Below are 26,825 nucleotides of genomic sequence, written 5' to 3'. Positions count from 1 at the left end.
ACACACCCCATCGAGAAAACACAGACCACTGTAATGAACTGGCTCCTCTAATGAACACTGAAAACAAACCACCCCAAACAAACAATACTAAACTCACCAGTGAGCAGAGTAAGATGAAACACAATGATGAACTTTTCTCCTAGTGAACCAGTGTAAAGGTTTTTGATTTGCAGTTGTTTCAATGAGACAAGAAAGTCTTTTAAATAAGAAACGTAAAGCCACACAGAAGTTACTGTGCATGAGCAGGTCTGCACTATGCATCTATAGACATAGAATCGCAGAATCAACCAGGTTGGAAGAGACCTTCAAGCACATCCAGTCCAATCTAGCACCCAGCCCTGTCCAACCAACTATACCATGGCACTAAGTATATTCACATGCTAAGGTAAATGTGAGGTAATTCAAGGTAGCTTTCTTGTCAATAAAAGCAGGATTCCCAGCTCGCTCTCATCAGTGTCTCCATAGGAACAGACAGACTACCTTAACCTGGAACCTACTGAATTTCACTGCACTTGCAAACTGGATTAAACCAGATCAGAAGGGTAACTACATTTTAGATACCAATAACTGCTTTACATAAAGTCTAAAACTAAATGTCATGGTTTGAGGGGTCCTAAAAAAACTACAGAGACCAAGATCCATCCCAGGAGACAACCTGGACATCCTCGGATATCGTAATTGTATTATTCAACCCCATAATGCTGCCAACGGTTAATAAGCGGGCAGCAAAGTCAAGTCTCTCTATTTTCTCCCTTTCTTTTCAGCTCCCTGAAGGGATCCTCATCTGGGTATCTATGTAGGAATACCCTGTGGGCCATGGTCTTCAAGGTCCCCTGTACAGGGTTAACCCTCCTGGGGGGACTGATCTTGAACCTGACACCAGGTGGTCTTGACTCCTCCCAGGGGTGAGTCCGAACACTACGAGGTGATGGTTAGCCCACTCCACCTTCCTGTCTAAGATTCATAAAAGCAGAGGGACTTTCTGTTTGTTCTCTCTCTCCTGCCTGCCTGCCTGCCAGCATCACCATTCCTGTTTCCTGCTCCTCTTTGCTACCACGTGGTCATCACCACAAAAATGACAAAACCCATTGCCATCAAAATCTGGCTGTATATTTACATATTTTGTATCTTGTTTTCCCTTCCCTACACCTTTGTAACTTCCCTACCTCATATACCTTCTATTTCTTGTTGAGCTTTTCTTCTTTGAAATTCCAAATCGCAGTCAGAGTATTTATTTGGGTGTGCTTACCTTTCCTCTCTCTACGTCTTATTCCTTTTCTTTTGAGAAAGAAGGGGGAAGAGGGAAGGGCATCCCATAAATTGTTATTGGTTCTATCAGCTAAATTTGAGTCTCTGGGAAATTTAATTCCGAACGGAGACACCCCCTCCTCCCTGCAGCAAATTTCCAGCTGCACAATCAGGCCTGCCTGGGCATAAAATGGAAGACAATTTATGGGGGAGCGGAGATAAAATAAGCAGAGAGGTTTGGTGGGTTTGGTTTAGTTGGGGAGAATTCTCATGTACCCTGCATATGTATCAGGTGCTAAGAATTTCATGTATGCCATATCTTTTCCTGCACATCTTCAACTATGACTTTTTCAGTACTCCTCTCCAGTGAGAGTGTTATTATTCTACTGCCCTTTTTCCTTAAAAGAAGACTAAAGTTGAATCATCTCAGTCTGTTGCACTCTTAAAAAAAAAAAAAGATGACACTCACCTTACTGGACCTGAGAACTGCATTGCACTGTGACACAAAACAAGACAACTGTGTTGAGTATCAACAGAGAATTCAACAGGAATAGAGACCATACTGACACAAAGCTATTGATAGTGGCATGCTCTGCGCTCCTGTGATGAGAGAATTAATACCTTTCTGACAGGATGAAAAGAGTGAAAACCTACACCTCTCCAGCTCCTATCAAACTGAACACTTCAGCTGCAAATACTGGAGACTCCCAGAAGAAATGCACACATTCCCAGAAGGATCAGTCCTAGGCCCAGTCCTGTTCAATACCTTTACTGATGATCTGGACAAGGGGATTGAGTCTGGCATCAGTGAATTTGCAGATGACACCAAGCTAGGAACAGGTGTGGATCTGTTGGAGGGTAGGAGAGCCCTGCAGAGGGACCTGGACAGCCTGGATGGGTGGGCAGAGGCCAATCAGATTGAGATTGAACAAGGCCAAGTGAAGGGTTCTACACTTTGGCCACAACACCACCAAGCAGCACTACAGGCCCCGGAGTGCCTGAGAGCAGACAGGCAGAAAGGGACCTGAGGGTCCTGGTAGAGAGTAGCTGAAGATGAGGCAGCAGTGTGCCTAGGTGGCCAGGAAAGCCAATGGCATCCTGGCCTGGATCAGGAGCAGTGTGGCCAGAAGGACAAGGGAGGTTATTCTTCCCCTGTACTCAGCACTGGTCAGGTCACACCCTGAGTGCTGTGTCCAGTTCTGGGCTCCTCAAGTCAAGAGAGATGTTGAGATGCTGGAATGTGCCCAGAGAAGGGCACCAAGGCTGGTGAGGGGCCTGGAGCACAGCACTGTGAGGAGAGGCTGAGGGAGCTGGGGGTGTGCAGCCCAAGGAAGAGGAGGCTCAGGGCAGACCTCATTGCTGTCTACAACTACCTGAAGGGAGGCTGTAGCCAGGTGGAGTTGGTCTCTTCTCACAGGCAAGCAGCAACAGAACAAGGGAACACAGTCCAAGTTGTGCCAGGGCAGGTACAAGCTAGATGTCAGGAGGAAGTTGTTGCCAGAGCAAGTGATTGGCATTGGAATGGGCTGCCCAGGGAGGTGGTGGAGTCCCCATCCATGGAGGTGTTCAAGACAAGACTGTATGGGGCACTTAGTGCCATGGTCTGGTTGACTGGCTAGAGCTGGGTGCTAGGTTGGACTGGATGATCTTGGAGGTCTCTTCCAATCTGGTTCATTCTATGATTCTATGAACACACTGGAACTGGGGTTATCCAGGGGATAATGTTCCTTGCACCGTTTTTTAGACTTTTTATTGGAATAAAGGTAACAATGACCTTTCACATCTCTATAAAACAAAGTTCAACACAAATCTGGATTTAGAAATTAAGAGTAACAAACACATGCATAGCTTGTGGGAACTTCATGGCTACAGTTTCTCAGCTGAATAAATCTTCCATGAAATTCCAACATCAGCTGTGGCAGCAGAGCAAATTCAGAGCCCATACATCCTCAAAAAAAGCAAACTGTCCTCAAGGTGAGTTCACAAAATAATTGACTGAGGAGAGAAGGGAACTGAACTATAATCTCACAATACCCTTCAGAACTATGCTCAAATTAAAAACTTCCCTTTCCCAAAGCCAGGATTATATTTTCAGCCCATATAAGCACTCAAGACTGTTAACAACTCCTGTATTTAATGTATAATATATTGTGTAACTATTATTTTTCTACAGAACTGTAACAATATATTAAGTTGTGGCAATTTCTGGGTAATATCACAAATTCTCTTTGAATCTCTTTCCAGTCTTGTACATAAAATATTATCACAGAATTTCTCAGATTGGAAAAGCCCTTCAAGATAATCAAGTCCAGTCATTAGTTTCACATTGACAAGTCCTTGACCAAACCAAATCCCTCAGCACAACATCTAATCTCTAGGAATCACTATGCCTGGAAAGGACCACCAGGAGCATCCAGTCCAACTTTCATCCCAGCAGCCTTCATCACTAGACCACAGCCTCAAGCACCACATCCACTCTCCTTTTAAACACCTCCCGGCATGGCAACTCCACCACCTCCCTGGGCAGCCTGTTCCAGTGCCTGACCACCCGCTCAGGAAAGAACTTCCTCCCAACAGCCAACCTAAACCTCCCCTGATGCAACTTGAGGCCATTTCCTCTTGTCCTATCATCAGTAACTGGGGAGAAGAGACCAGCTCCAGCCTCACTACAGCCTCCTTTTAGGTAGCTGTAGAGGGCAATAAGGTCCCCTCTCGGCCTCCTCTTCTCCAGACTAAACAAGCCCAGCTCCCTCAGCTGCTCCTTATAGGTCATGTTTGCCAGACCTCTCCCCAGCCTCGTTGCCCTTCTCTGCACCTGCTCCAGCACCTCAATGTCCCTCCTGTACCCTGGTGACCAAAACTAGACACAGTATTCGAGGTGTGGTCTCACAAGTGCTGAGAACAGGGGCGTGAGCACCTCCTACTCCTGCTGGTCACACCAATAAAATCTATTTTTTTCTTAAGGGAAATTATATTCTTGTCACCCTTCTATCATTATAGATACAGTAAACCTATTTCTGCCATAGCACTGTTAGGTAAACATGAGCTGTCTGGCGCAGACATCTTTCTCTCCTTCACTTTTAGACTTGCAACTGTATTCCCAAGATGCACAACCATCTGAAGATGCCCATTAAAACAGCGTCTAAACACAACTCCTAATTAATTAAAGCAAGATATCAACAGACTCCCATTGATTTGTATAGTGTATAAGGCAATTAAGTGCTCACCCACAACCAGAAGTCTCCCCATTCTTTCCACACACACAACAAACAATACCAGAGAGAACAACGAATATATTCCCTGCAGTGCTCTCTAACAGCCAACTTAACTGCCCAGGAAAGAAAAGGAATAGCAGACAGCAGTCAGTAAATTAAGTCTCAGAGGATCTTGGATCCTTGTCTCAGTGAGAATTTCAGACAGCATCATACATCTTAGAATCCCACCTGCATTTTCTATCTGTAAACTCAGTTAACTTGGCAAAGAGACTGCCTGGCAAGCATGACAGTGAGAGTGCTGACTGAGATGGTTAAGTTATCATTTCCTATTAGTCTTAAATCTATTACTTTTTTATTGCACTATTGTGTCTGATCTCTAGGGGAAAAAAAATCTCAAATAAATAAACTACATTTATAACCATGGTGCAAAACCCCCTTAGCTCTCCATTCTATATGAGGGTTAACTTCAAAAGGAGTAAGTAACACATACAACACTGTAAATAGTCTTTGGCAAGACAGCAGTACAAACACACACAAAGCAAGTAGTTTGGGTCCCAGAAGCAGTAAAGGTGCCTCACAATGTTTTTTTCAGGTAGAGTTAATCAGCTCTAACTACAGACCTTTGTCAGTAACAGAACCCAGTCTTCTTCCCACCCTTCCCCTCCCCATAATATAGATGATATCCATGATTTCCTAACAGCATAACTGCAGAATGTATACACTCGTTCCCCTTCTCCTGTCAGGTTGGGTTTTTTTTTGATCAGTGATCAGTTGACCCAACCCTTCTGACATAATTCAATCACTAGCAATGGATACATAAGGAATGCCAGGTTGAGAGCAAAGCTGTAGAAGTTGGTTACCTTTTATTCCTCATGTGAGTTTCCACTTAAAAACTGTAGGTGCTGTTTCCTGTCAGCAGCTTGTAGTGTTTCCCTTGGCTTAATTAATCCAACTGATGTAGCTGTGGTGCACCACTCTTCTGAAGTGCAAGAATGTTCTTCAGCAAGGCTTGCAAATGCATTTCCTTAGGTACCTCTCACATGGATTTGCATCATACCCTGTAGGTTATGTCCATGCCAGTCTTTGGGATCAGAAACTGATCTCTTTCTGAAGAATGTCATACATTTATGGCACTGCAAAGAAACTAATGGATTGCATTCAGCTGTGCTTCTAACACCTCAATACCATTTCTCAAGTATCATCTCTGGGCAGTGAATGGCTGGAAAGCAGCCCTCAGGAGAGGGACTTGGGGGTGCTGCTGGATGAGAAGCTCAACACGAGCCAGCAGTGTGCACTTGCAGCCCAGAGAGCCAACCAGAGCCTGGGCTGCATCAGGAGAAGTGTGGCCAGCAGGGTGAGAGAGGTGACTCTCTCCCTCTACTCTGCTCCCGTGAGACCCCACCTGAATCGTAGAATCAACCAGGTTGGAAGAGACCTTCAAGATCATCCAGTCCAAACTAGCACCCAGCCCTAGCCAGTCAACTAGACCATGGCACTAAATGCCTCATCCAGTCTTTTCTTGAACACCTCCAGGGACGGTGACTCCACCACCTCCCTGGGCAGCCCATTCCAATGCCAATCACTCTCTCAATCAAGAACTTTCGCCTAAGGTCCAGTCTAGACTTCCCCCAGCACAACTGAAGTACTGCATCCAGTTCTGGAGCCCCCATTACAAGAAGGATGTGGAGATGCTGAAGCATGTCCAGAGAAGGGCCACGAAGATGCTCAGAGGGCTGGAGCAGCTCTGCTATGAGGACGGACTGAAGGAGTTGGGGCTGTGCAGTCCGGGGAAGAGGAGGCTCCCAGGTGACCTTCTTGTGGCCTTCCAGGATCTGAAGGGGGCCTACAAAAAAGCTGGGGAAGGACTTTTCAGGATACCAGGGAGCGACAGGACGAGGGGGAAAGGAGTGAAACTGGAGATGGGTAGGTTCAGCCTGAACATGAGGAGGAAGTTTTTCAGTATGAGAGTGGTGAGAGGCTGGAATGGGTTGTCCAGGGAGGTGTTTAAGGCCAGGCTGGATGAGGCTGTGTCCAGGCTCCTCTAGGGTAGGGTGTCCCTGCCCAGGGTAGGAGGGGTTGGAACTAGATGATCCTTGTGATCCCTTCCAACTCTGACTGATTCTGATTCTTGCAAGACCAAGAAAGTCAACAGAAAGAAGTGACTGATACACATGCACTGTCTGTGTGCCATTTGTTTCCCCAAATTAGTCACGTTAAACATTAAGCAATTCAGATGAAAATTAATTATTTGACTGTAGCAGAGACTCAGAAATTGCAGCAGTGAACACCACAAATGCCATTTCTTCTAATAATACCACCGATGTACATACACTACATAGCCAAGGAGCCAGCTTTGTCATTGGGACTGTTCTCAACTGGATTCCAATAGGTACTGCTGGAAATTCTTGACAATAAACTCATCAGTACTAACCCAGGCTGAGGCAGAATATGTTTACGCATATAACAGCATAAGCATGGATGGCATTCTTCAGACACAAGACAACAATGTAATTTGGCCCGAGACAAGACATACACATCAACATTGGCTTGTTAAAGGTTTTTGCCACGTTAGTTATTCTATTCATAATTCATAAGGCATGGGAATGAAGATGGAACAAGCAGAATTAGCAGATGAATTCAGAATAAGATACATAATCCTCAAATAATGATTTGAAGGGACAAAACGCAGGCACGGGGATGGATGAGATTGCAGATCTGGAAATAAATAGGCTGATGAAAACTAAAGGTTCATTACTCTCTGTATCTGAAGACTAACTGTGGTACAAAAGTCCCACATTCTTACGTCCTTTTAATTAAAGCTTATGGCTCAACTCTGTAAATACTTGAGAAAGCAGAACTTTGGGTGACTAAGTCAGACATATTTACCAGGTTTGGAAACTGGGCCACATCCTGCAATGACCTGCAAGGCTTCGTCTTCACAACCAGTCAATGCTATCCATCCTTATTTCTTTATAGTAGCCATCAGTTAAATTCACTGCCCACTGCCCAGCAGGACTTCGGGTGACTATGCCAGACACATTTACCAGACTTTGGAAACTGGGCCACATCCTGCAATGACCTGCAAGGCTTCATCTTCACAACAGAACAGTCAGCACTACCCATCCTAATTTCTTTATATTAGCCATCAGCTAAATTCACTGCCCAGTCTGTATCATCATTTAAACTGACCCAGCCTCTCCCCATTTTCACAATGACTTTCACAGAATGAAGCTGTGTGTGGGCAGTGACCAGCTCCTCAGGGATAAGTCCTGGGATCAGCACTGCTTAACATCATTGCTGGCAACCTGGACAGTGAAATTAAGCATATCTTCAGGAACTTTACTGATGACACAAAGCTCTGTGGTGTGATCAACCCAATGAAGCAAAGAGATGAGACTGAGAGCTGAACAGGTGAGAGTTCCTGCACAGGGGGCAGAGTCCCTGCAGAGAGCTGAGGGAGACAGGAAGGTGGGAAGGGCAGATCCTGGGGCTGGCTGTCCCATGAGGCTGCTTCCGCTGCCGCTTTTCAGCCCTCCACCAAAGAGACCTTTTGCAATGCCCTTGCCTCTCCAATCCCACTGCTTCCCAGATCTTTCTTTGCTTTTCACAGTATCACAGTATCACAGTATCATCAGGGTTGGAAGATACCTCACAGATCATCAAGTCCAACCCTTTACCACAGAGCTCAAGGCTAGACCATGGCACCAAGTGCCACGTCCAACCTTGCCTTGAACAGCCCCAGGGACGGCGACTCCACCATCTCCCCGGGCAGCCCATTCCAGTGTCCAATGACTCTCTCAGTGAAGAACTTTCTCCTCACCTCGAGCCTAAATTTCCCCTGGTGCAGCATTCCTCATGCCTTGCAAACTCAGGCACTTTGAACATATCTCTCAACAAGACATGGCATCAGGTCCTGAGGAGGCTCAGGAGAACAGTGGCTCTGCTGCAATGGCCAGCAACAACCATCCATAGAGGGCAGGACAGCAAGAAGCAGAAAGGAACCTCTGCACCATCTGCCTGGGTGATACCAACAGTGCAAATTTCAAAATAGTTTTTGACACTGCCAAAGAATGAATATTTTTCTCCTGCTGAAGTACCCCATCTTTACCTATATAGGCAGGAACCACCTTCTTCAGGTCCTTCTTTGAAGCTGGTTACTGACATAAAAAGATTTTACTGCAGACCAAAGATCTAAAGCTATAGGTCACTGGAAGATAATAAATGATAAGCAAAATCACATTTCTAAAGTAATTCTACCAATTTACTAGCAATGCTAGCTCCTGTTCCACAGTAGGGGAGATAATAACGAAGCCTTGTTAAAGGGCAACGTGTTTATCTTTTATGTAATGTCTTTTTTTCATTCGTGATAAAGTCATTAAAACAGCACTGTGTCTTCTTGAAGCCTCAAACAAAAGTCTGCATTAAATCTCCTGTGCCAAATTAAAGACAGTAGTTCACTGGAAGAATAGGTGTCTGTCCTTGTTGATACTGATGGACTTCTAAAAATCATTACACTATTTTAAATTGGCGACGATAAAACAAAGTAGAGCTGGGCTAACTTTTTCCAAGCAAAGAGAAAATCCATCTCCCTTGTAAATACTTCTTTGTTCCAAACTTCCCTAGAAACACGTATTTCACAAGGTCTGTCTCTCTTACAAGCATCAGTGTGGCCAGCAGGAAAAGGGAGGAGAAAGTTCTTGGCAGAGAGAGTGATTTGCCATTGGAATGGGAGGTGGTGGAGTCACCGTCCCTGGAGGTGTTCAGGAAAAGCCTGGCTGAGGCACTTAGTGCCATGGTCTGGTTGATTGGACAGGGCTGGGTGATAGGTTGGACTGGATGAGCTTGGAAGTCTCTTCCAACCTGGCTGATTCTATGATTCTCTGACCTAGCTTGAACTCAGTGTCTTCTAAGCCCAGGTTGGTAGAGTTTGTCTTCATTGCATCACTGCCACTGCAGCTCCTGAGTCATTCCCACTTTTTTAGTCACAGGCAGTGCAAGTAGCTCAAACAGCTTCATGCTCACAGGGCTGCCCTCATATTCCAGCTGGACTGGATTTGTTGTTTGCTTATTGGAATCACAGAATCATAGAATGGTTTAGTTGGAAGGGTCCTCAAAGATCATCCAGTTCCAGCTCCCTGCCATAGGCAGGGACGCTTCCCACTAGAACAGGTCACTCAAGAACTTATCCAACCTGGCCTTGAACACCTCCAGGGAGGGAGCAGCCATCATCTCCCTGGGCAACCTGTGCCAGTGTCTCACCACCCTCACTAGAAAGAATTCTTTATTAACATCTGGTTTGAACCTCCCCTCTCCCAGTTTAAACCCTTTGTCCTGTTATTACAAGACCTTGTCAATAGTCCCGCCCCAGCCTTCCTGTAGGCCCCCTTCAGATACTGGAAGGCCACTATAAGGTCTCCTCAAAGCCTTCTCTGCTCCAGGCTGAAGAGCCCCAACTCTTGTAGCCTCTCATCATAGCAGAGCTGCTGCAGCCCTCTGAGCATCTTCATGGCCTCCTCTGGACTCGCTCCAACTGTTTCATGTCCTTACTGTGTTGGGGGCTCCAGAACTGCACACAGTACTCCAGTTGGGGTTTGACAAGAGCAGAGTAAAAGGGAAGAGTCCCCTCCCGTGCCCTGCTGGCCACACTGCTCTTGCTGCAGCCCAGCACACAGTTGCTGTCTGGGCTGTGTGTGCACACTGTCAGCTCATGTTGAGCTCTTCATCACCCCAGACCCCCAGGTCCTGTTCCTCAGGGCTGCTCTCAGCCATTCCCCACCCAGCCTGGAGCTGTGCTTGGGATTGTGCCAACCCAGGTGCAGGACCTTACACTTGGCTTTGTTGAATGCCATGAGGTTGGCCTGTGCCCACCTCTCCAGCCTGTCCAGCTTGGTGCCATCTGCAAACTTGCTAAGGCTGCACTCGATTCCTCTGTCCATGTCACTGACAAAGATGTCAAACAGCACTGGTGCCAGCACTGACCCCTGAGGGACACCACTTGGCACCAGTCTCCAGGAGGACATTGTACCCTTGATCACCACTCTCTGTGTGCCACCATCCAGCCAATTCCTTATCCAGCAGTGCTCTACCCAGCAAGGCTGTGTTTTTCCAGTCTGGTGCCCAGGATGTCATGTGGGACAGAGTCAAATGCCTTACTCAGGACCAGGTAGATGATGTCAGTTGCCCTTCCCTGGTCCACTCTTACTGTGACTTCATCATAAAAAGCCTCTCAATTTGTCAGGCATGATTTGCCCTTGGTGCAGCCATTGCTGGCTACCACCAGTCACCTCTGCTTTGTTCTCCATTTGCCTTAGCAGAGCCTTCAGGAGGATCTGCTCCATGATCTTGCCAGGCACAGAGGGGAGACTGATTGGTCTGTAGTTCCCTTCTTGCAGATATGTGTTATGTTTGCCCTTTTCCAGCCAGCAGGAACTCCTCCAGTCTGCCAGGACCTTTCCAATATGATGGGCAGTGCCTTAGCAACCTCATCTGCCTCAGGACCTGTGGGTGGATCTCATCAGGCCCCATGGACTTGTAAATGTTCAGATTCCTTAGGTGCTTACAAATATGATCTTCAATTATAGTGGGCAGATCTTCCTTCTCCCAGTCCTTACTTCTGCTCTCTGGGGCTTGGGCATTGTGGTTGGAGCCCTTGCCATTAAAGACTGAGGCAAAGAAGTCACTGACCACCTCAGCCTTATCCATAGCCTTTGTCACCAGCTCTCCATTTCCCTTCTGGAAGGGTCCCACATTCTCCCTTGTCCTCCTTTTCTCACTAATATACCTGAAGAAGCTCTTCTTGTTCCCCTGAATGTCCCTAGCCAGGTTCAATTCCAGCTGTGCTTTGGCCTTCCTAACCTGAGCTCTGGTTGTGCAAACAATTTCTTTGTACTCATCCCAGTTTCCCTGTCCTTGCTTCCACTCTCTGTAGGCTTTCTTCTTGCATCTAAGTGTGTCCAGGAGCTCTCTATTCACCTATGCAGGCCTCCTGGCATTCTTACCTGCCTTCCTCTTTTTTTGGGATGCATTGCTCCTGGGCCCAGAGGAGGTGATCCTTGAACACTGACCAGCTCTCTTGGGCACCCCTTCCTTCCAGAGTTTTTTCCCATGGCACCCTGCCAAGGAGGTCCCTGAAGAGGTTGAAGCCTGCTTTTCTGAAGTCCAGAGCAGTGAGTTTGCTATGCACCCTCCTTGATGCCTTGAGGATCTTAAACTCTGCCATTTCCTGATCACTGCAGCCAAGGCTACCCTTCAGTTGCACTTCACTCACCAGCCCCTCCTTGTTGGTGAGGAATAGGTCCAGCACATCACCTTTTCTTGTGAGTTCCTCTACCACTTGGAGGAGGAAGTTATCATCAGTGCATTTTAGGAACCTCTTAGATTGCTGCTGCTCTGCTGTCTTGTCCTTCCAACAGATGTCAGGGTGGTTGAAGTCCCCCATGAGGACCAGGGCCTGTGGGTGTGAAGCTTCTCCTATTTGTAAAGGCCTCATCTGCTTCACCTTCCTGATCAGGAGGTCTGTAGCAGACTCCTAGTGTGATGTCACCTTCTCCTGCCTTCCCTTTAACCTTTACCCATAAGCTCTCTGGTTTTGCCTTGCACATCCCCAGGTGGAGCTCCATGGACTCCCGTTTATCACTGACATAGAAGGCAACATCCCCTCTCCTTCCCTTCCTGTCCCTCTTGAAGAGCCTATAACCATCTATCCCCATGCTCCAATCATGAGATCCACCCCACCATGTCTCAGTGATGCCAATGACATCACAACCCTGTAGGCTGCACAGATTTGCAATTGTTCCTGTTTGTTCCCCATGCTCCTTGTGTTAGTGTAGAGGCATTTCAGTCATGCCTCTGTTTGACCTGACTTGATGACTAATTTTCCCTTACTCAGGGAACTCTTTTCTCAGTGTCTACTCCAATCCTAGAGTCAGATCCCACCTGTCCATGCTCAGGCACCTCTGTAGCTATCAGCCTATCTCTATCCCTCATGTCATCACTACCATGGGATGTTTTCCTGTCAGTAGCTACTACCTGAAGGGGATCTGGCTCATCTCTGCAAGATTTTGACTGCATTAATTTGTCCCCAGCATGCTTCTGGGCAGCAGGCTGAGAGCCCTTACTAGTCTCCCATTGCTCCCACACTGGTGTGTCCTCCCACACCTTGCCACATAGAAGCCTAATGACTTCATCCTCTTCCCCTCTTTATGCTGCACTGCATTTTAAATGTAGCTTTGCATGCTGTAGATGTGTAACACTTCTGCAGTGTTAGGACTGAGATAATGTACAAGAATGCTTCTTAAAAACTTTTCAGGCCAAGTTTGGAGACTGAGCACCCAAACACACTGCAAGACACAGATGAATCATAGAATCACATCATAGAATCAACCAAGTTGAAGAGACCTCCAAGATCATCCAGTCCAACCTATCACCCAGCCCTATCCAACCAACCAACCAAAATATCTCCTTATGTTAAGGATCCTAGAGGCCATGCACAGATGGAAGAGAAGAGTCTTTCGTTACACTTAACCTCTCTTGCAAAACAGCTGAGGACTCCAATATGAAAATGCTTTGCTCTGTTGTCCTGATTTTCATCTACATCATGGGTGGCTTCTACCACCACCCTCACAGACAAGAAATAGCACCTAGCAAAGACCAGGTTACTTTGAGCAGCACAGGGAAGATGAATTTCAAATGAATGAAACACCCAACCAGATGGTGCCCATTTCACCACAGTCATACTCCACAAAAGGTAACTGAAGAATCAACTTGAGGTTAAAAGCTGGTGCTGCACAGGGACAACTCATACAAAAAATGATTCATTTTTTCTCCTATCATGCTTCCATTTTGATGAAGTATGTGTAAAATGAAAGAGAATGTTACTGCTTTCTAAACTTTTTATTTCTATGTTATCAAGCCACTGTGGTCATCACTGCTAACTTCACCAAGGTTTGCTAAGCACTGCTATTTTCAACTGCTCACATCAGTAGGGTTGGTGGGTTACTGGTTCACAAACTATAAGGAGCCATTAGCTTGAAAAAAAGGCTTTAAATGAAGCTCTAGGATACACATGCATTGTTTAATCATTGAATTCATCAAATGATGAAAAAAACTGAAGCCCTGGAGTAAAGCTGGACTCACTGTGATCATGTCATCTGTAACTCACCAAGCCAACAGCCTACACATAACACTGTAATTCCCATGTGAAGCAAGGGTGTAGGCATCCCACTCAGCTCGCTGTGGTCTTGCAGCCAAACTCAGAAGCACAAAGGTTCCTTCCCACCCTTGCTTTTTGACAGTAACCATCAAGAAAATCTTCACACCTTTGCCTCCCCAACAGCAGTAACACACAGGACACCCTAGGAACACGAAGGTGATGAGGAGCACTAGTAGCCAAGTTGGACTTGACCAAGCACCAGCCCAACATCCCTCGAAGCACAAATACTTGTCTCCAGGCAACAACGGCCCAAGGTGTGATTAGACTTTCCTCTACTGGCTGGTAAGATGCCTGCAAGAGCAAGGACAGTGGGGAGGATTGCCTGGGTAGCCCATACAATACTGCCCTCACAGTACTGCACGTGCACATGGTCAAATCATATATATATTCCTTCAGTAAGGTCCATTCTGTGAATCCTACCTAGGAGGTCATGAATGACAAGGGATACCTAACCAAGGCACAATTACTGAGCAAAAACCCTGCATGTGCCCTCCAGGAAAGCACCCAATATCCCTATGTGTGATGGTTTGGGTGTTACCTGCCCCCCCACACTTAAGAAAATCACCCAGACTAGACTCAGCCAAGCTGGAAATTAAAGGATGAAGCTTTGTGTTTACAGCTTAGCACAATATACGAGCAGGTATTTACAATAGATACAGCCATAGACAGAAATAGACAAGTTAATAAGTAATACAGAAACACAACAGCCCTCCCAGAAACCAGAGTCCCCAGGAGGAGCTCCCAACCAACCTTCTTCCCATCCCCTGTACCTTATCCCAGACTTTGTCTTACATTCAAGGTGAGTTTGGAGAATCAGCCAAGGGGGTTAGGAAGCAGATGGATTAGTTACATAGACAGCAGGTTAGAGAGAAAAATGCGGGCAGCCAGAGAGCAACCCTGTTATCTATGTTTGTGTTCTTGTTTTTATACATCTCAGCAAGCCTATGAGTGCAGCAGACATCACCATTGTTTCCCTTTCACAGCCTAACATCTAATTCCTCTCACTAAGGTATCCCAGCTAGGCTCAAACTAGCACACTATGAGAAGCAGGCACGTATCCTGGGAATCAACAATTAATTTAATCTTAATTTCAATATAGTTTTGCAGCAATTGCATTGTAAATAATTATCATCACTAATGCAGAGGACTCGCCAAGACTGGGCACGTGTAGCAGCTTCTCACACTGCAACGGCAACTTGAGGAGCAACTCCTCCTCACTTCACCACACTTTGTATGTCCCGGCTCTGAATGGGCTGAGATTGTCACACAGCACTGCAAGGGAATTTTTCTGTTGCCACTGAAAAAGGCTGGAAACTGATGACAGATTAATTCAGATTAGAAGTTTGGTGCACGCCTTCACAGTAATAAAGGGTAACTAACAGCACAGCTGAGGCTACGAAGCTTTGGCAATTAGTTTCCTAAGATTCAAAATGTCATCTGAGTTTGCAATTTTTTCCCTGTATACACGCATGCTGCAATAGAGGTGCAATTCAGGGGCTTAAAGCACTGTAACAACACAAACAGATACTGCAATTTCAAATTTGTAGTACCTGGATCACATTTAAGCTCTCAGTCCATGCTTCCAAGTGATCATATCCATCTTCCCAAACAGCAACATGTGCTGATTTCAGAAACCACACCCTTCAAACACATGTTCCTGTTCTGTCTACCTACCAACATCCACATATCCAAAGCAGTCTAAAGCACATGCTAAACATCTGTTTCAACCACCTTTCGCTTTAGACTTTGAGCTACTTGCTGGAGAACTGCCATCCTAATGGCTAGCTCCTCTGTTAGTGAACTGGAGAATTAATTTTCTATTTATTGATTGTTCCCTAATGAAGAGTCATAAAGGTGCCAGAGACTCCTGACCAGACACTACTTAATTAGTACCAAAGCACATAAAACCCCAAATCAAACCAGGCTCTTTGTCCGAGTGCTCAGTCACTGCTAAAGACGACCTCATCTTCTGCTTAGGGAGAAGTCTGTGAAATGTTATTTTAAAAATCCTAAGGAAATTAAAATACTATATAAATTGTTCACTTCCAGCCCCTAAGACACCAAATAGGCCTTCCAGAATCAAATCTCTCTTTGTGCAAGGAAAGTCCTTCATAAAGGAGCCAACATTATGCACAGCAGCTATTTTAAACCAGACAAAAGCCAAGTATCAATTAAATATTTGTCTTCTGAACAATATGGAGAAAGGTTTATGTTACATCCATAGACATGATGCAAAGCATCCAGAAGGTACTGAAATCTGCCTCTGGTGGATTTGTCTTGTTATCGTCATGTCTCACACAATTTTCCAAGGGTACTCGTTCTCAAGAAGGCAGAGAGGAGCAAAACCTCCATTAAACGGCACGGGTTTTTTTCTCTCAAAGCCTCAAAAACATTTTGAATAACTGATATCTCCTTGCAAGTCTTTCAAATGAAGTCATCCTGAAAGCCAATTCCCTCTTTTCCATGCCATTTAAATGCTCAATTAAAATAGCAGGAAGAAAAAATGCTAACTAACAGGAGGCAAAATCCCACTTCTACATGGCAAGAGCATCGCTGCTTCTCTTATGCTTCCTACTTGTTGAAGGCATCTGTCTTCAGGGTAGTAAGGCAGTGTGGAGTTTTGGGAATAATGTAAGATGTACAGGAAAAATCAAAAATCCATGATACACAAAATCCATTTTTGGATGGCATGGCTTATGAGAAGAGGCTGAGAGACTTAGGACTTTTTAGTCTAAAGAGTAGACTTAGAAGGGATTTAATAAATGTTTATAAGTATCTGAGGGCTGGCCAGGAGTAGGGGGGACAGGCTCTGCTCACTTGCTCCCTGGGATAGGACAAGGAGGAATGGGTGTAAGTTGAAGCAAAAGAGGTTCTGCCTCAACACAAAGGGGAACTTCTTTACTGTAAGGGTCCCAGAGCACTGGAACAGGCTCCCCAGAGAGGTTGTGGGGTCTCCTTCTCTGGAGCCTTGCAAGGCCTGTCTGGATGTGTTTCTCTGTGATCTGTGTTAGATAGTATTGTCCTGCTGTGGCACGGGGGTTTGACTCGATGATCTTCTTGGGTCCCTTCCAACCTCTAACATCCTGTGTGATCCTGTGATCCATTAAATGGAGATGCCCACATATTAACCTACAACCCCTACCATATAAGCAAGAAAATACCCTTACTTTGACCCAGACTGTGGCCTTCCACTTCCCTGTAATCTACCACTCTAAGGCCAAACGCCTGATCCACAGAAAATTCAAATCCCACTCAAGATCTGTGCCCCGTGTTTGGCAGACTACATGATACCAGCTTTAACTATCCGAACCTTCCAGTCCCCTGTATCACAAAAAAGTGCATTCCACCAGAAAGGGAGGCTTCCAGAAACATAAAATGGACCAGGACAAGCATGTAAAAGGCGAACCCACCACAGTACAACAAATATCCAAAGAAGGCAAAGCCACACAGGTACATATGGGCTTCTCAGACATACAAATTTGACTTCTTTAAGATAATCCATTATTCTTTCCTGAGTTTTTTTAACTACAGCTTTTAAAAACAATCCTAAAATCATACTAACAACATCTCAGCTATCCTAGGTGACTTGGATAGGTCTTCCAGAGAGTTTTGTTTTGTGTTCCCAGCAGATAAGCCTGGGTGACCTTCAGTACGGCTCCCAAGAAAATGAGCTTCAAAATGACAGAAATAAAACTTAGAAAAGAAAATAAGAATATAAAGGGAGGGGCAGTTAACCACAGACAAGCTCAGGAAAGGTCATCAGTGTGCTGTAGAATGTGGTCACTCAGAAACCTCTGCTTACCCCTTGCTCGGATTCCAACAGCTCTGTTTTGACTCTGACTGCCGGCATCCCATCAAGCATTAACATTCTGTTCTCAAAGGCGCTGATGTCCTAAGGCAAGAAAAGCACAGGGTTAACAACAAAAACACACCACCTGCTTTGATTCACTGCCTAAGGTCAACGTATTATAAAAGTTAAGTGAGCTTCTTTTAGTGGAAATGAAGTTAACGAAGATGTAACATTAATTGCAAGAAGTAGTTGCCAAATTACTGCTTCCGCTAAGATAGGAAATTACACGTTCAGTTATCCTTAAAAGAGAACTAAGTCTTTGCAGGCAACAAAGTGTCTTCAATTATCATTTTTGAATTTGAAATTATCATACAGGTGAACATAAATAAACTTCTTGTTCTAGAACTAGAAAGAAAAGAAGCAATGTCAAATAGCTTCAAGTTTGTGGCAAGTATGCTTGGGTATATTTGATTTCAGAGAAGGTATAGTGAAGGCTTGTACACATACCACCCATAAATTAACACACTTCACATTTCTTATCATTCATTATTTTGTACAGCTCAGGATTTGTCAATAACAGCCTCCACCTTGCTCACCTCTGACAGAAATGTTAAAAGCACATATTGTCTTTGTAGTAATGGCCAATACGTGATGAGTTTCAGTGAGAGCTGTAGGACTCTGCTTCCTTCAATCAACATCCCTGCTCTGAATGTCTCACCCTGCTGTTCGTAGAATCATAGAATGGTCTAGGTTGGAAGGGAACTCAAGGATCATCCAGCTCCAACCCCCGCCATAGGCAGGGACACCTCCCACTAGAGCAGGTTGCTCAAGGCCTCATCCAACTTGGCCTTAAACACCTCCAGGGAGGAAGCACCCACAGCCTCCCTGGGCAACCTCTGCCAGTGTCTCACCACCCTCACTGGAAAGAACTTCCTCCTAACATCTAATCTAAATCTCCACTCTTTCAGTTTAAACCCGTTACCCCTCATCGTGTCATTAAAGACCTTGTCAATAGTCCCTCCCCAGCTTTCCTGTAGGCCCCCTTCAGATACTGGAAGGCCACGATAAGGTCTCCTTGAATCCTTCTCTTCTCCAGACTGAAGAGCCCCAACTCTCATAGCCTGTCCTGGCACCATTAACACAGACACACAAAACAATTTCTTGTGCCTTCAGTTCAGACACTGCCTCAACCCGAGTCAATCTTCCATTCCAGCCAAGGCTCAAGGCTGGTATTTTAAAGCTAGCTGCTTCAGCCGCCCTTTAGTTTGGACAACACAGAGAGAACAGAAGATATTTTATCCCTCAAGCTAGAACCTTGCAAATACAGACACCTTGGTGAGCAGTACAGAAATATAGAGATATCACAGCTATGTTTCAAATAGCAAAGCTGGAGCATGCATCACTTCTAAGTGTCTCATTCATAGCCACTCACTTATCTGCAGCCCTGTCTGGAAGGCAGCACTGGAGACTGGAAGCTCACCTCTGTTCTAACCATTACCTCGTAGCCCTCAACAAGCACACTGTAATGGAAAAAACACTTTCTCTGTGTTTCATGGGCAGCAGATCTGGGTGATGCCACTATTCAGAAGGATTATGTTCACGGCTGCTTCAGGGGAACTTTGAGAAAAACTTCCTGTCCTAATGGAGCTGCCAAAGTACATTTAAAAAACATCAACTACTTTAAACTATTTTTTTTTTCCCAATGAGTGCACCTAGTTCTAGGATTGTGCTAGTTTGAAGCAGAGTAGAATGTTTTGGTGAGAAGTAGATCATAGGCTGTGAAAGGAAAAACAGTGGTGATGTCTGCTTCCCTCAGAGTCTTGCTGAACAAGAAGGAAGTAAACATTAGATAACACTCTCACCATTTTGACTCACTCTCTGGCTGGGCTTTGACTGAGCTGCATCTCCCTAACCTCACCTGCCACTCACCTTTGCTTCTTAACCTCTTGGCTGAACCTCTTTTCTTCCTTAGGACTGGGGTAAGGTTGAGAGGGGCAGGGGGAAGGTGCAGGCATGGTTGAGAGCCCCTCCTGGGGACTCAGGTTTCTGGGAGGGGACTTGTGTTTCTGTATTACTTTTACCTTGTATATTTCTGTATATAACTGTATATACTGTAAATATCTGCTTGTACATTGTGCTGCTGTAAATAAATAGCTTCATTTATATTCCCAGAGCCAGCTAAGACTAGTTGGGTATTTCTAAAGTGTGGAGGTGCGGGGAACACCCAAACCATCACAAAGATCTTCACTTGCGGGGATGTAAATGTTGCAGAAACTGTTTATTTGTGTAACTTATTAATTTTTATATATATTTATAATGTGATTATTATATATTTACTTAAAAATATATACATATTTAAAAATTAATATATAGTTTATTTATGTGTATGTTTGTTTATATTTTAATTCATTTTTAATATATGTTTATTATTGTAATTTAAAGAACATGCTGAAAAGCAGGGAAACTGATAGATCCCACTCTCCAAGGTGCCACAGGCAGACAAATGACCTGCTTAAAATCCCCATCACACTCACTTGGAACTCGTTGTGTTAGAGCACACAGAGCTTTAGCCTGACACTACAGGGCAGGCAGGAACTTGATGGTAAAGCACACAAGCAAACGCAGTAGTAAATAGAGACCTTCTTCCACCACCACCCCCATTAAAACTATAGTTCACAAAAAGCTCTAACAGTTTAAGTTACAAAATATCCAACATTTTTCAGCAGAACTCTGCATTCAAACATGTGGGAATGAAGACAAGACAAGCAGCTGAGATGGTCCATGCCATGCTACTGTCATGTATCTACTGTATTTTAAACTTGACATAACAGGAAGAATCAAGAAATAACAGCTCTTGCTCTGTCTTCTCAGCAGTTTCTTTTGTGTACCTTGATCTTTATTGAGTGTTCAAGGCAAGAGTGGGGGAAAGAGCAGGAAGGACTGATGCCACAGCAGCTGGCTGCAATTGTTCCAGACTTCACATCCTTCTTCCCAGAAAGAGCAGTGCACCGTTTATTTATCAGAAATGGTCTTGGGCATCACTGAGCTCGAGTGGTTTGGCTGTGGTTTGGGGCAGATCAAGAGCAGGAAGCAGCCTGGCATTCCTGGCTCCCCCAGTGCCTACTCTGCACGCAGCAAGGTCCCTCTCACTTCTTGATTTATACACAGCGCAGTTGAGTTTTACAGCAAGATCAGGAGTACGCCATCATCAAGTATCCCCTGGGCTGTTTAGCTCACAGACAATGAAGGATGAGCTGATATTGCTTCATGTCCCTGAGGAGGCCTTACCTGCCTGAACGAAGGGAAGAGGCTGGCTTGTGCAGGAGGCACAGGCAGAAGCGGAGGAGGGGGAAAGACAAAGCGCCACTGAGGAAAGGCAGGTTTAATGAACTGTTAGAATCTGATTAGAGGCTAATGTCCCTTTTAGTGCTTTGTACCAATTTACAGCTGATATACTTGAACCATTTTTCCCCACTGGCTGTGATAAACTCATTAGTTTTAAAAATGCAAGCTAACCAGAGCCTTTGAAGTTTAAAATGGATAAATCATGAAAACCTGACTAGTTCATGTACCATTTAACACATTTACATTTAACTAAATTTTCACAGAGCTTCCTTCTCCTTTTGTTCTATAAAACCATATTTCTTAAGAGCAGTGCTCTGCATTCTGTGGTCTGAAGAGTGAACACAGTGAATAGCTCTGGCTTCCAGGCCATTTAGAATTCAGAGCAGCAACAGTCACAGAAGTAGATTCTTTCTAAACTATTGGATCCCCTCTGCATTTACATCCTAAGAAGCCACTGCTCAGTGACAGCAGAGTAGATCCAGTCTGTGTGCTATGGATGCCACACATAGCCCATCACCCAAAGTGCTGATCTTTCCAAACTGCCATGGCCAGCACCGGCACTACAGTACCTTCTGTGCTAGTTTGAAGCAAGCTGGAATGTTTTGGTGAAAAGAACTAGATAATAGGCAGTGTAAAGGAAAACAATGGTTGTGTCTCCTTCCCTCATCAGTCTCGCTGAGAGTTCTGGGAAGAAGAAGTAAAACATTAGATAACATTCTCCATTTTGTTCTCATTCTGCTTTTGCCTTCAGACCCAGCCACATCTCCTTAACCTCACTGCCACTAACCTTCCTTCTTAACCTCTTGGCTGCACCTCTATTCTTTTCTCAGGATTGGGGTAAGGCTGAGAGGGGCAAGGGGAGGTGTTGGGGTGGTTTGAGAACCCCTCCTGGGGACTCAGGTTTCTGGGAGGGGAGTTGTGCTTCTGCATTACTTTTCCTTGTATATTTCTGTATATAACTGTATACATTGTAAATATCTGCTTGTATATTGTGCTGCTTGTAAATAAATAGCTTCATTTATATTCCTGGAACCCTTCTGAGTTAGCTGGGGCAATTACAAAAGTGTGGGGGGGCAGATAAGATCCAAGCCATCACACCTTCAAAGCCATTCAGCAAATAGGATGTAATTGCCAAGGTTTGCACACAGTGGCCAGCCATCTAAAGCAAAAGGAGCTTGACTCATCTGCACAGGGCCTGCAGATGGGAATTAAGTTCCCCCAGGAGCCTATCTGGTCAGCCAGGCAGATGGAGCATCCACACCTCAATGAAACCAGGCTGTTCCAGTGCCCCATGTAAATTGATGGCACCCAGGAGACCCACCACCAGAGTCTGCTGATATGCACTGAGTTGAGGCATTTTTCAGGCTGCAGTTCCCTCCTGGTTCATTCAGCTCTCATCACTGACCACAACACTGCCTAGGTAAAGGTGACCTAAACTCATGTGACAACCCTTCCCCTCTGTACTCTGCCTCCCAATCCAGCCCATCTTGTAGACTCTAATCATCCACCTTCGCAAAATGCATAGCAGACCTACACCCTAAACTGGGCATAAAATCAAGTACTGCACAGCTTTACCAAAACATCTGTTCTCTCAGATGAATAAGCTCATCCCAGATGAAAGCGACCTCTCTTTTCTACTGCCATCCACTGGAGCTTATCACTAATCATTTTTGGACATTTATTCTCTTGAAAGGTTAATTAAAAACACAAATCATATGCAAGTCTGCTATTAGAGCAGTTGTTGGAGAAGATAGGTACGTTATCAGGTTTACAAACTCTTCTGAGCAGCTATGGCCAATGGTCCAGTAATAAGACCCTCCATTCTCTAAAGAGATCTGCATTTTCAGTACAGCACTACAACCAGCATTCCCCTCATGCAGATGACTTCGTTGCAAGTTTTAATCAACTTATCTTTTCCTACTTTAGCAGAGGAGAAAACAAAACAAAACCTCCTATCTCACCCTAGTACAAAACTCTCCATCAGCCTGTGGTGCTTATTTAATGATGAATTATGCTACTGTAAAATCTGACTCTGTCTGTGAGAAGGGCTGTGGTTTTGCTGCCAGCTTTTCAACTTTGCCAAACCATAGAGTATCATGCTGCAAATGTTTTAACAACACGGGAGATGGTGCCACAACCAGCCTCCAGTCCTGAGAAACTACCAAAGACATCCCTAAAAGCCCTCCATAATCTTTTCTAGGCACAAGATAACATAAACTACACTTCTCCACTTCACACCACAGTTGCTGCTTCTATGCTCCAAGATTTTCAAATTTAGGTGCTTAATACCAAAGCAACATAAACGAAACTACGCTCCCCCACGTCTGGCCAGATCGCGCTGGGCACAAGGTCCTTCAACTCCAGCAATAAGGTGGTGAGCTCTGGCTTCAAAGCATCCAGAGTTCACATTTCCTGCATAGATTGACAAACATTTACACCCCTGTGCAAGATAGTCTACTCCTAGTTTCATCTCATGAATGCAAGAAATCAACAGAAGTAAGGTGGTGACTCAACTTGCTGCTGTCATCAATGAAGGCAACGGAGCTTATTCAGGTCATTCTAAAGAGTTGCACATGGACAAAACAAAGCCAATGATACGTCTAAATTTTTCCATGAGACATCAAAACACTCAGCTGACAATTCAGTGCTTCTTAACTCTGCAAGTTTACCTTAGCCAGCTGCCAGATCCTCAGTTAGCCATTCACACACTCCTCTTCATCAACAGGACAGGAGAAGTAAGATGGAAAAGCTCATGGACTGTCATAAAGACAGGGAGATCATCTATGAGGTACCACCATTCCAAGTATACTTTTCTGTACAAATGTAAATTCCAATATGACACACTTTCTCCTTTCAGGAATTAAGTATCAGCTGAGTAAAGAGCAGTCTCAAATTCAACATTTAAGTTATAGTAAAAGGCTTCAAGTTCAATGGGAGTTAGGTTTGAAAAGTCACGAGCCATGAACAGTCCTTAAGCAGTCTTTCCATCTCAAACCTATGACTATAACCTTCCCTGTCTCATCTTCTGATTTTTGCACGAGTCTTCTGCATCTGCAGTAATTTAATTCATCATTACATTCTCATTTTATGCTTCCAAAATTCTGAGCAATTTTTGTGAAAAGTGTTCTTGATAGCTAGAAAGCATGAATTAAGTTTTCCTTTTTCTATACTCACATAGAATCCACATAGAATCAACCAGGTTGGAAGAGACCTCCAAGATCATCCAGTCCAACTTATCACCCAGCCCTATCCAATCAACTAGACCATGGCACTAAGTGCCTCAGCCAGTCTTTTCTTGAACACCTCCAGGGACGATGCCTCCACCACCTCCCTGGGCAGCCCATTCCAATGGGAAATCACTCTCTCTGTGAAGAACTTCTTCCTAATATCCAGCCTAGACCTACCCTGGCACAACTTGAGACTGTGCCCCCTTGTTCTATTGCTGGTTGCCTGGGAGAAGAGGCCACCCCCCACCTGGCTACAATGCCCCTTCAGGTAGTTGTAGACAGTAATAAGATCACCCCTGAGCCTCCTCTTCTCCAGGACAAACAAGCCCAGCTCCCTCAGCCTCTCCTCATAGGATTTGTGCTCCAGGCCCCTCACCAGGTTTGTTGCCCTTCTCTGGACATGTTCCAGCACCTCAACTTCTCTCTTGAATTGAGGGGCCCAGAACTGGACACAGTACTCAAGGTGTGGTCTGACCAGTGCTGAGTACAGGGGAAGAATAACCTCCCTTGTCCTACTGGCCACACTCTTCCTGATCCAGGCCAGGATGCCATTGGCTCTCTTGGCCACCTGGGCACACTGCTGCCTCATCTTCAGCTTACTGTCTATCAGTACCCCCAGGTCCCTTTCCTCCTGACTGCTCTTCAGCCACTCTGTCCCCAGCCTGTAGTGCTGCTTGGGGTTGTTGTGGCCAAAGTGCAGAATCCTGCACTTGGCCTTGTTCAATCTCATCCCATTGGCCTCTGCCCACCCATCCAGCCTGGCCAGGTCCCTCTGCAGGGCTCTCCTACCTTCCAACAGATCAACACCTGCTCCTAGCTTGGTGTCATCTGCAAACTTACTGATGCAGGACTCAATGCCCTCGTCCAGGGCATCAAGAAAGATATTGAACAGGACTGGGCCCAGCACTGATCCTTGGGGAACACCACTAGTGACAGCTGCCAACTGGATGTGGCACCATTCACCACCACTCTCTGAGCTCTGCCATCCAGCCAGTTCTTGATCCAGCACAGAGTGAATCTGTCCAAGCCATGAGCTGCCAGCTTGGCTAGGAGCTTCTTCTGGCAGACAGTGTCAAAGGCTTTGCTGAAGTCCAAGTAGACTACATCCACAGCCTGCCCCACATTCACCAGGCAGGTAACCTGATCATAAAAGGAGATCAGGTTGGTGAGACAGGACCTGCCCTTCCTAAACCCATGCTGGCTGGGCCTGATCCCTTGGCTATCCTGTAGGTGCTTTCTGATGGCACTCAAGATGACCTGTTCCATCACCTTGCCTGGCACTGAGGTCAGGCTCACAGGTCTGCAGTTTTCTGGCTCCTCCTTACGACCCTTCTTGTGGATGGGTATCACATTGGCAGCTTCCAGTCTTCAGGGACCTCTCCAGTGAGCCAGGACTGCTGACAAATGATGGAGAGTGGCTTGGCCAGCTCAGCTGCCAGCTCTCTCAGCACCCTAGGGTGGATCCCATCTGGTCCCATGGACTTGTGAGGATCCAAATGACGCAGCAGGTCCCTTACTGCTTCCTCATGGATTAGAGGGGGACTGTACTGGTCCCTGACTCCATCCACCACTTCCTAGAAACATCACTGGACTGACTGGACTGTGAAATAGCCTATGTCCCTCATGCACCCTAGCAACAAGATTACTCTGTTGATTTTTATTAACGTGAACACCTAAATTCATATTACTCTCATTACTCACATTACTATGCTGAAGTTATCCATCAGTCAAAGCAAACGGCAGCTTAACGCCGCAGGGCAAAGCCTCTGAAGATGTGACAGACTCTTTTAAGGATATGGCTAGTTAAGATTTCCAAAGTTTGAAATAGTTTTTTTCTCTTTGTTTCAAGGCATAATAGAAGAAGGAAAGATTACCATTCTCTTCTCAAATATAACTATCTCCATAGGGAGAGGAAGTCAAGGAGAACACCTTCTTTCCAAATTCTCGCAGGAAAGAATCACTTAATTGTCTACTACCTCAATCTCCTTAAGACCTTTATTTTCAAAGAAGTTCTTTGTACATCATACAACGAGAATTTTAGTCACTTAATCATAGTTATCTCTAGGGTGAAGCATACCAGTTAACACTGCTACAGCATAAGAGCAATTCATTCCACAAAGTGAAGGAAACAACTATCCAATAGAAAATAAAATTAAATTTATGTGGCTGGAAGATAATCACTCAACTGGGAGTTCTGCCAGGGAATCAGGGTTAACAGCCCATGGCTTGCCATAAGATCTTCATCATACATAATTATGTCTATAGCTGTGTGAAATGCTCATAATGAAAGCAGGGATTGTGGTAGTTCTGCATTGTACTCCAAACTTCAATTTCCAGTCAAATTCACCAGAAAACAAAAGTATCATTTGCATTTATTGATGCTTCAAGGAAAACCAAAACAATTTCTTAGGAAACAAGCAGAGAAAAGTCTTAAACTTCATACTGTTTCCATGCAAAACTCTGGGGTTGATTTGTTTCAATTCAGAATTAAACCCCTCTAGTGAGAAGAGAAGATAGAGTTTGCTTGGACGGTAGCTCAGCACAGGAGTGTGAATAATTAACTAAAGCTAACAACAAGGTTATTTCTCACTGACCTACATGGCCTTTCTCTGGTCTGCTTCTTAGCCCTGAACAGAGGTCAAGGTGGATTCAAATAGAGTGCATGAAATTCCATACATCACTTTGTGCTGTAAGAGGCTGTGGGAGGGCAGACTGGGTGTGTATATACAAATATATATATATATATATATAAGCAACATGCATCCACAAGGCATTCGGTGATCACTGAG

General features: G+C 45.0%; 1 protein-coding gene across 5 annotated transcripts in view; it reads right to left on the bottom strand.

Annotated features, from left to right (window-relative positions):
* Positions 1 to 26,825, bottom strand: part of KLF12 (KLF transcription factor 12) — a 442,914-nt gene that overhangs the window by 291,726 nt on the left and 124,363 nt on the right. For all 5 annotated transcript variants that reach the window (XM_064174087.1, XM_064174050.1, XM_064174078.1 and 2 more), the window contains exon 3: positions 17,477 to 17,566. In XM_064174087.1, the coding sequence (XP_064030157.1) occupies positions 17,477 to 17,542 (66 nt within the window). In that variant the 5' untranslated portion in view covers positions 17,543 to 17,566. The remainder of the gene's footprint in view (positions 1 to 17,476; positions 17,567 to 26,825) is intronic.

This window comes from Pogoniulus pusillus, chromosome 3, assembly GCF_015220805.1.
Source record: "Pogoniulus pusillus isolate bPogPus1 chromosome 3, bPogPus1.pri, whole genome shotgun sequence".
NCBI lineage: Eukaryota > Metazoa > Chordata > Aves > Piciformes > Lybiidae > Pogoniulus > Pogoniulus pusillus.
The sequence above is the reverse complement of the archived record's forward strand: the minus strand, read 5'-3'. Positions and strand labels throughout refer to the sequence as shown.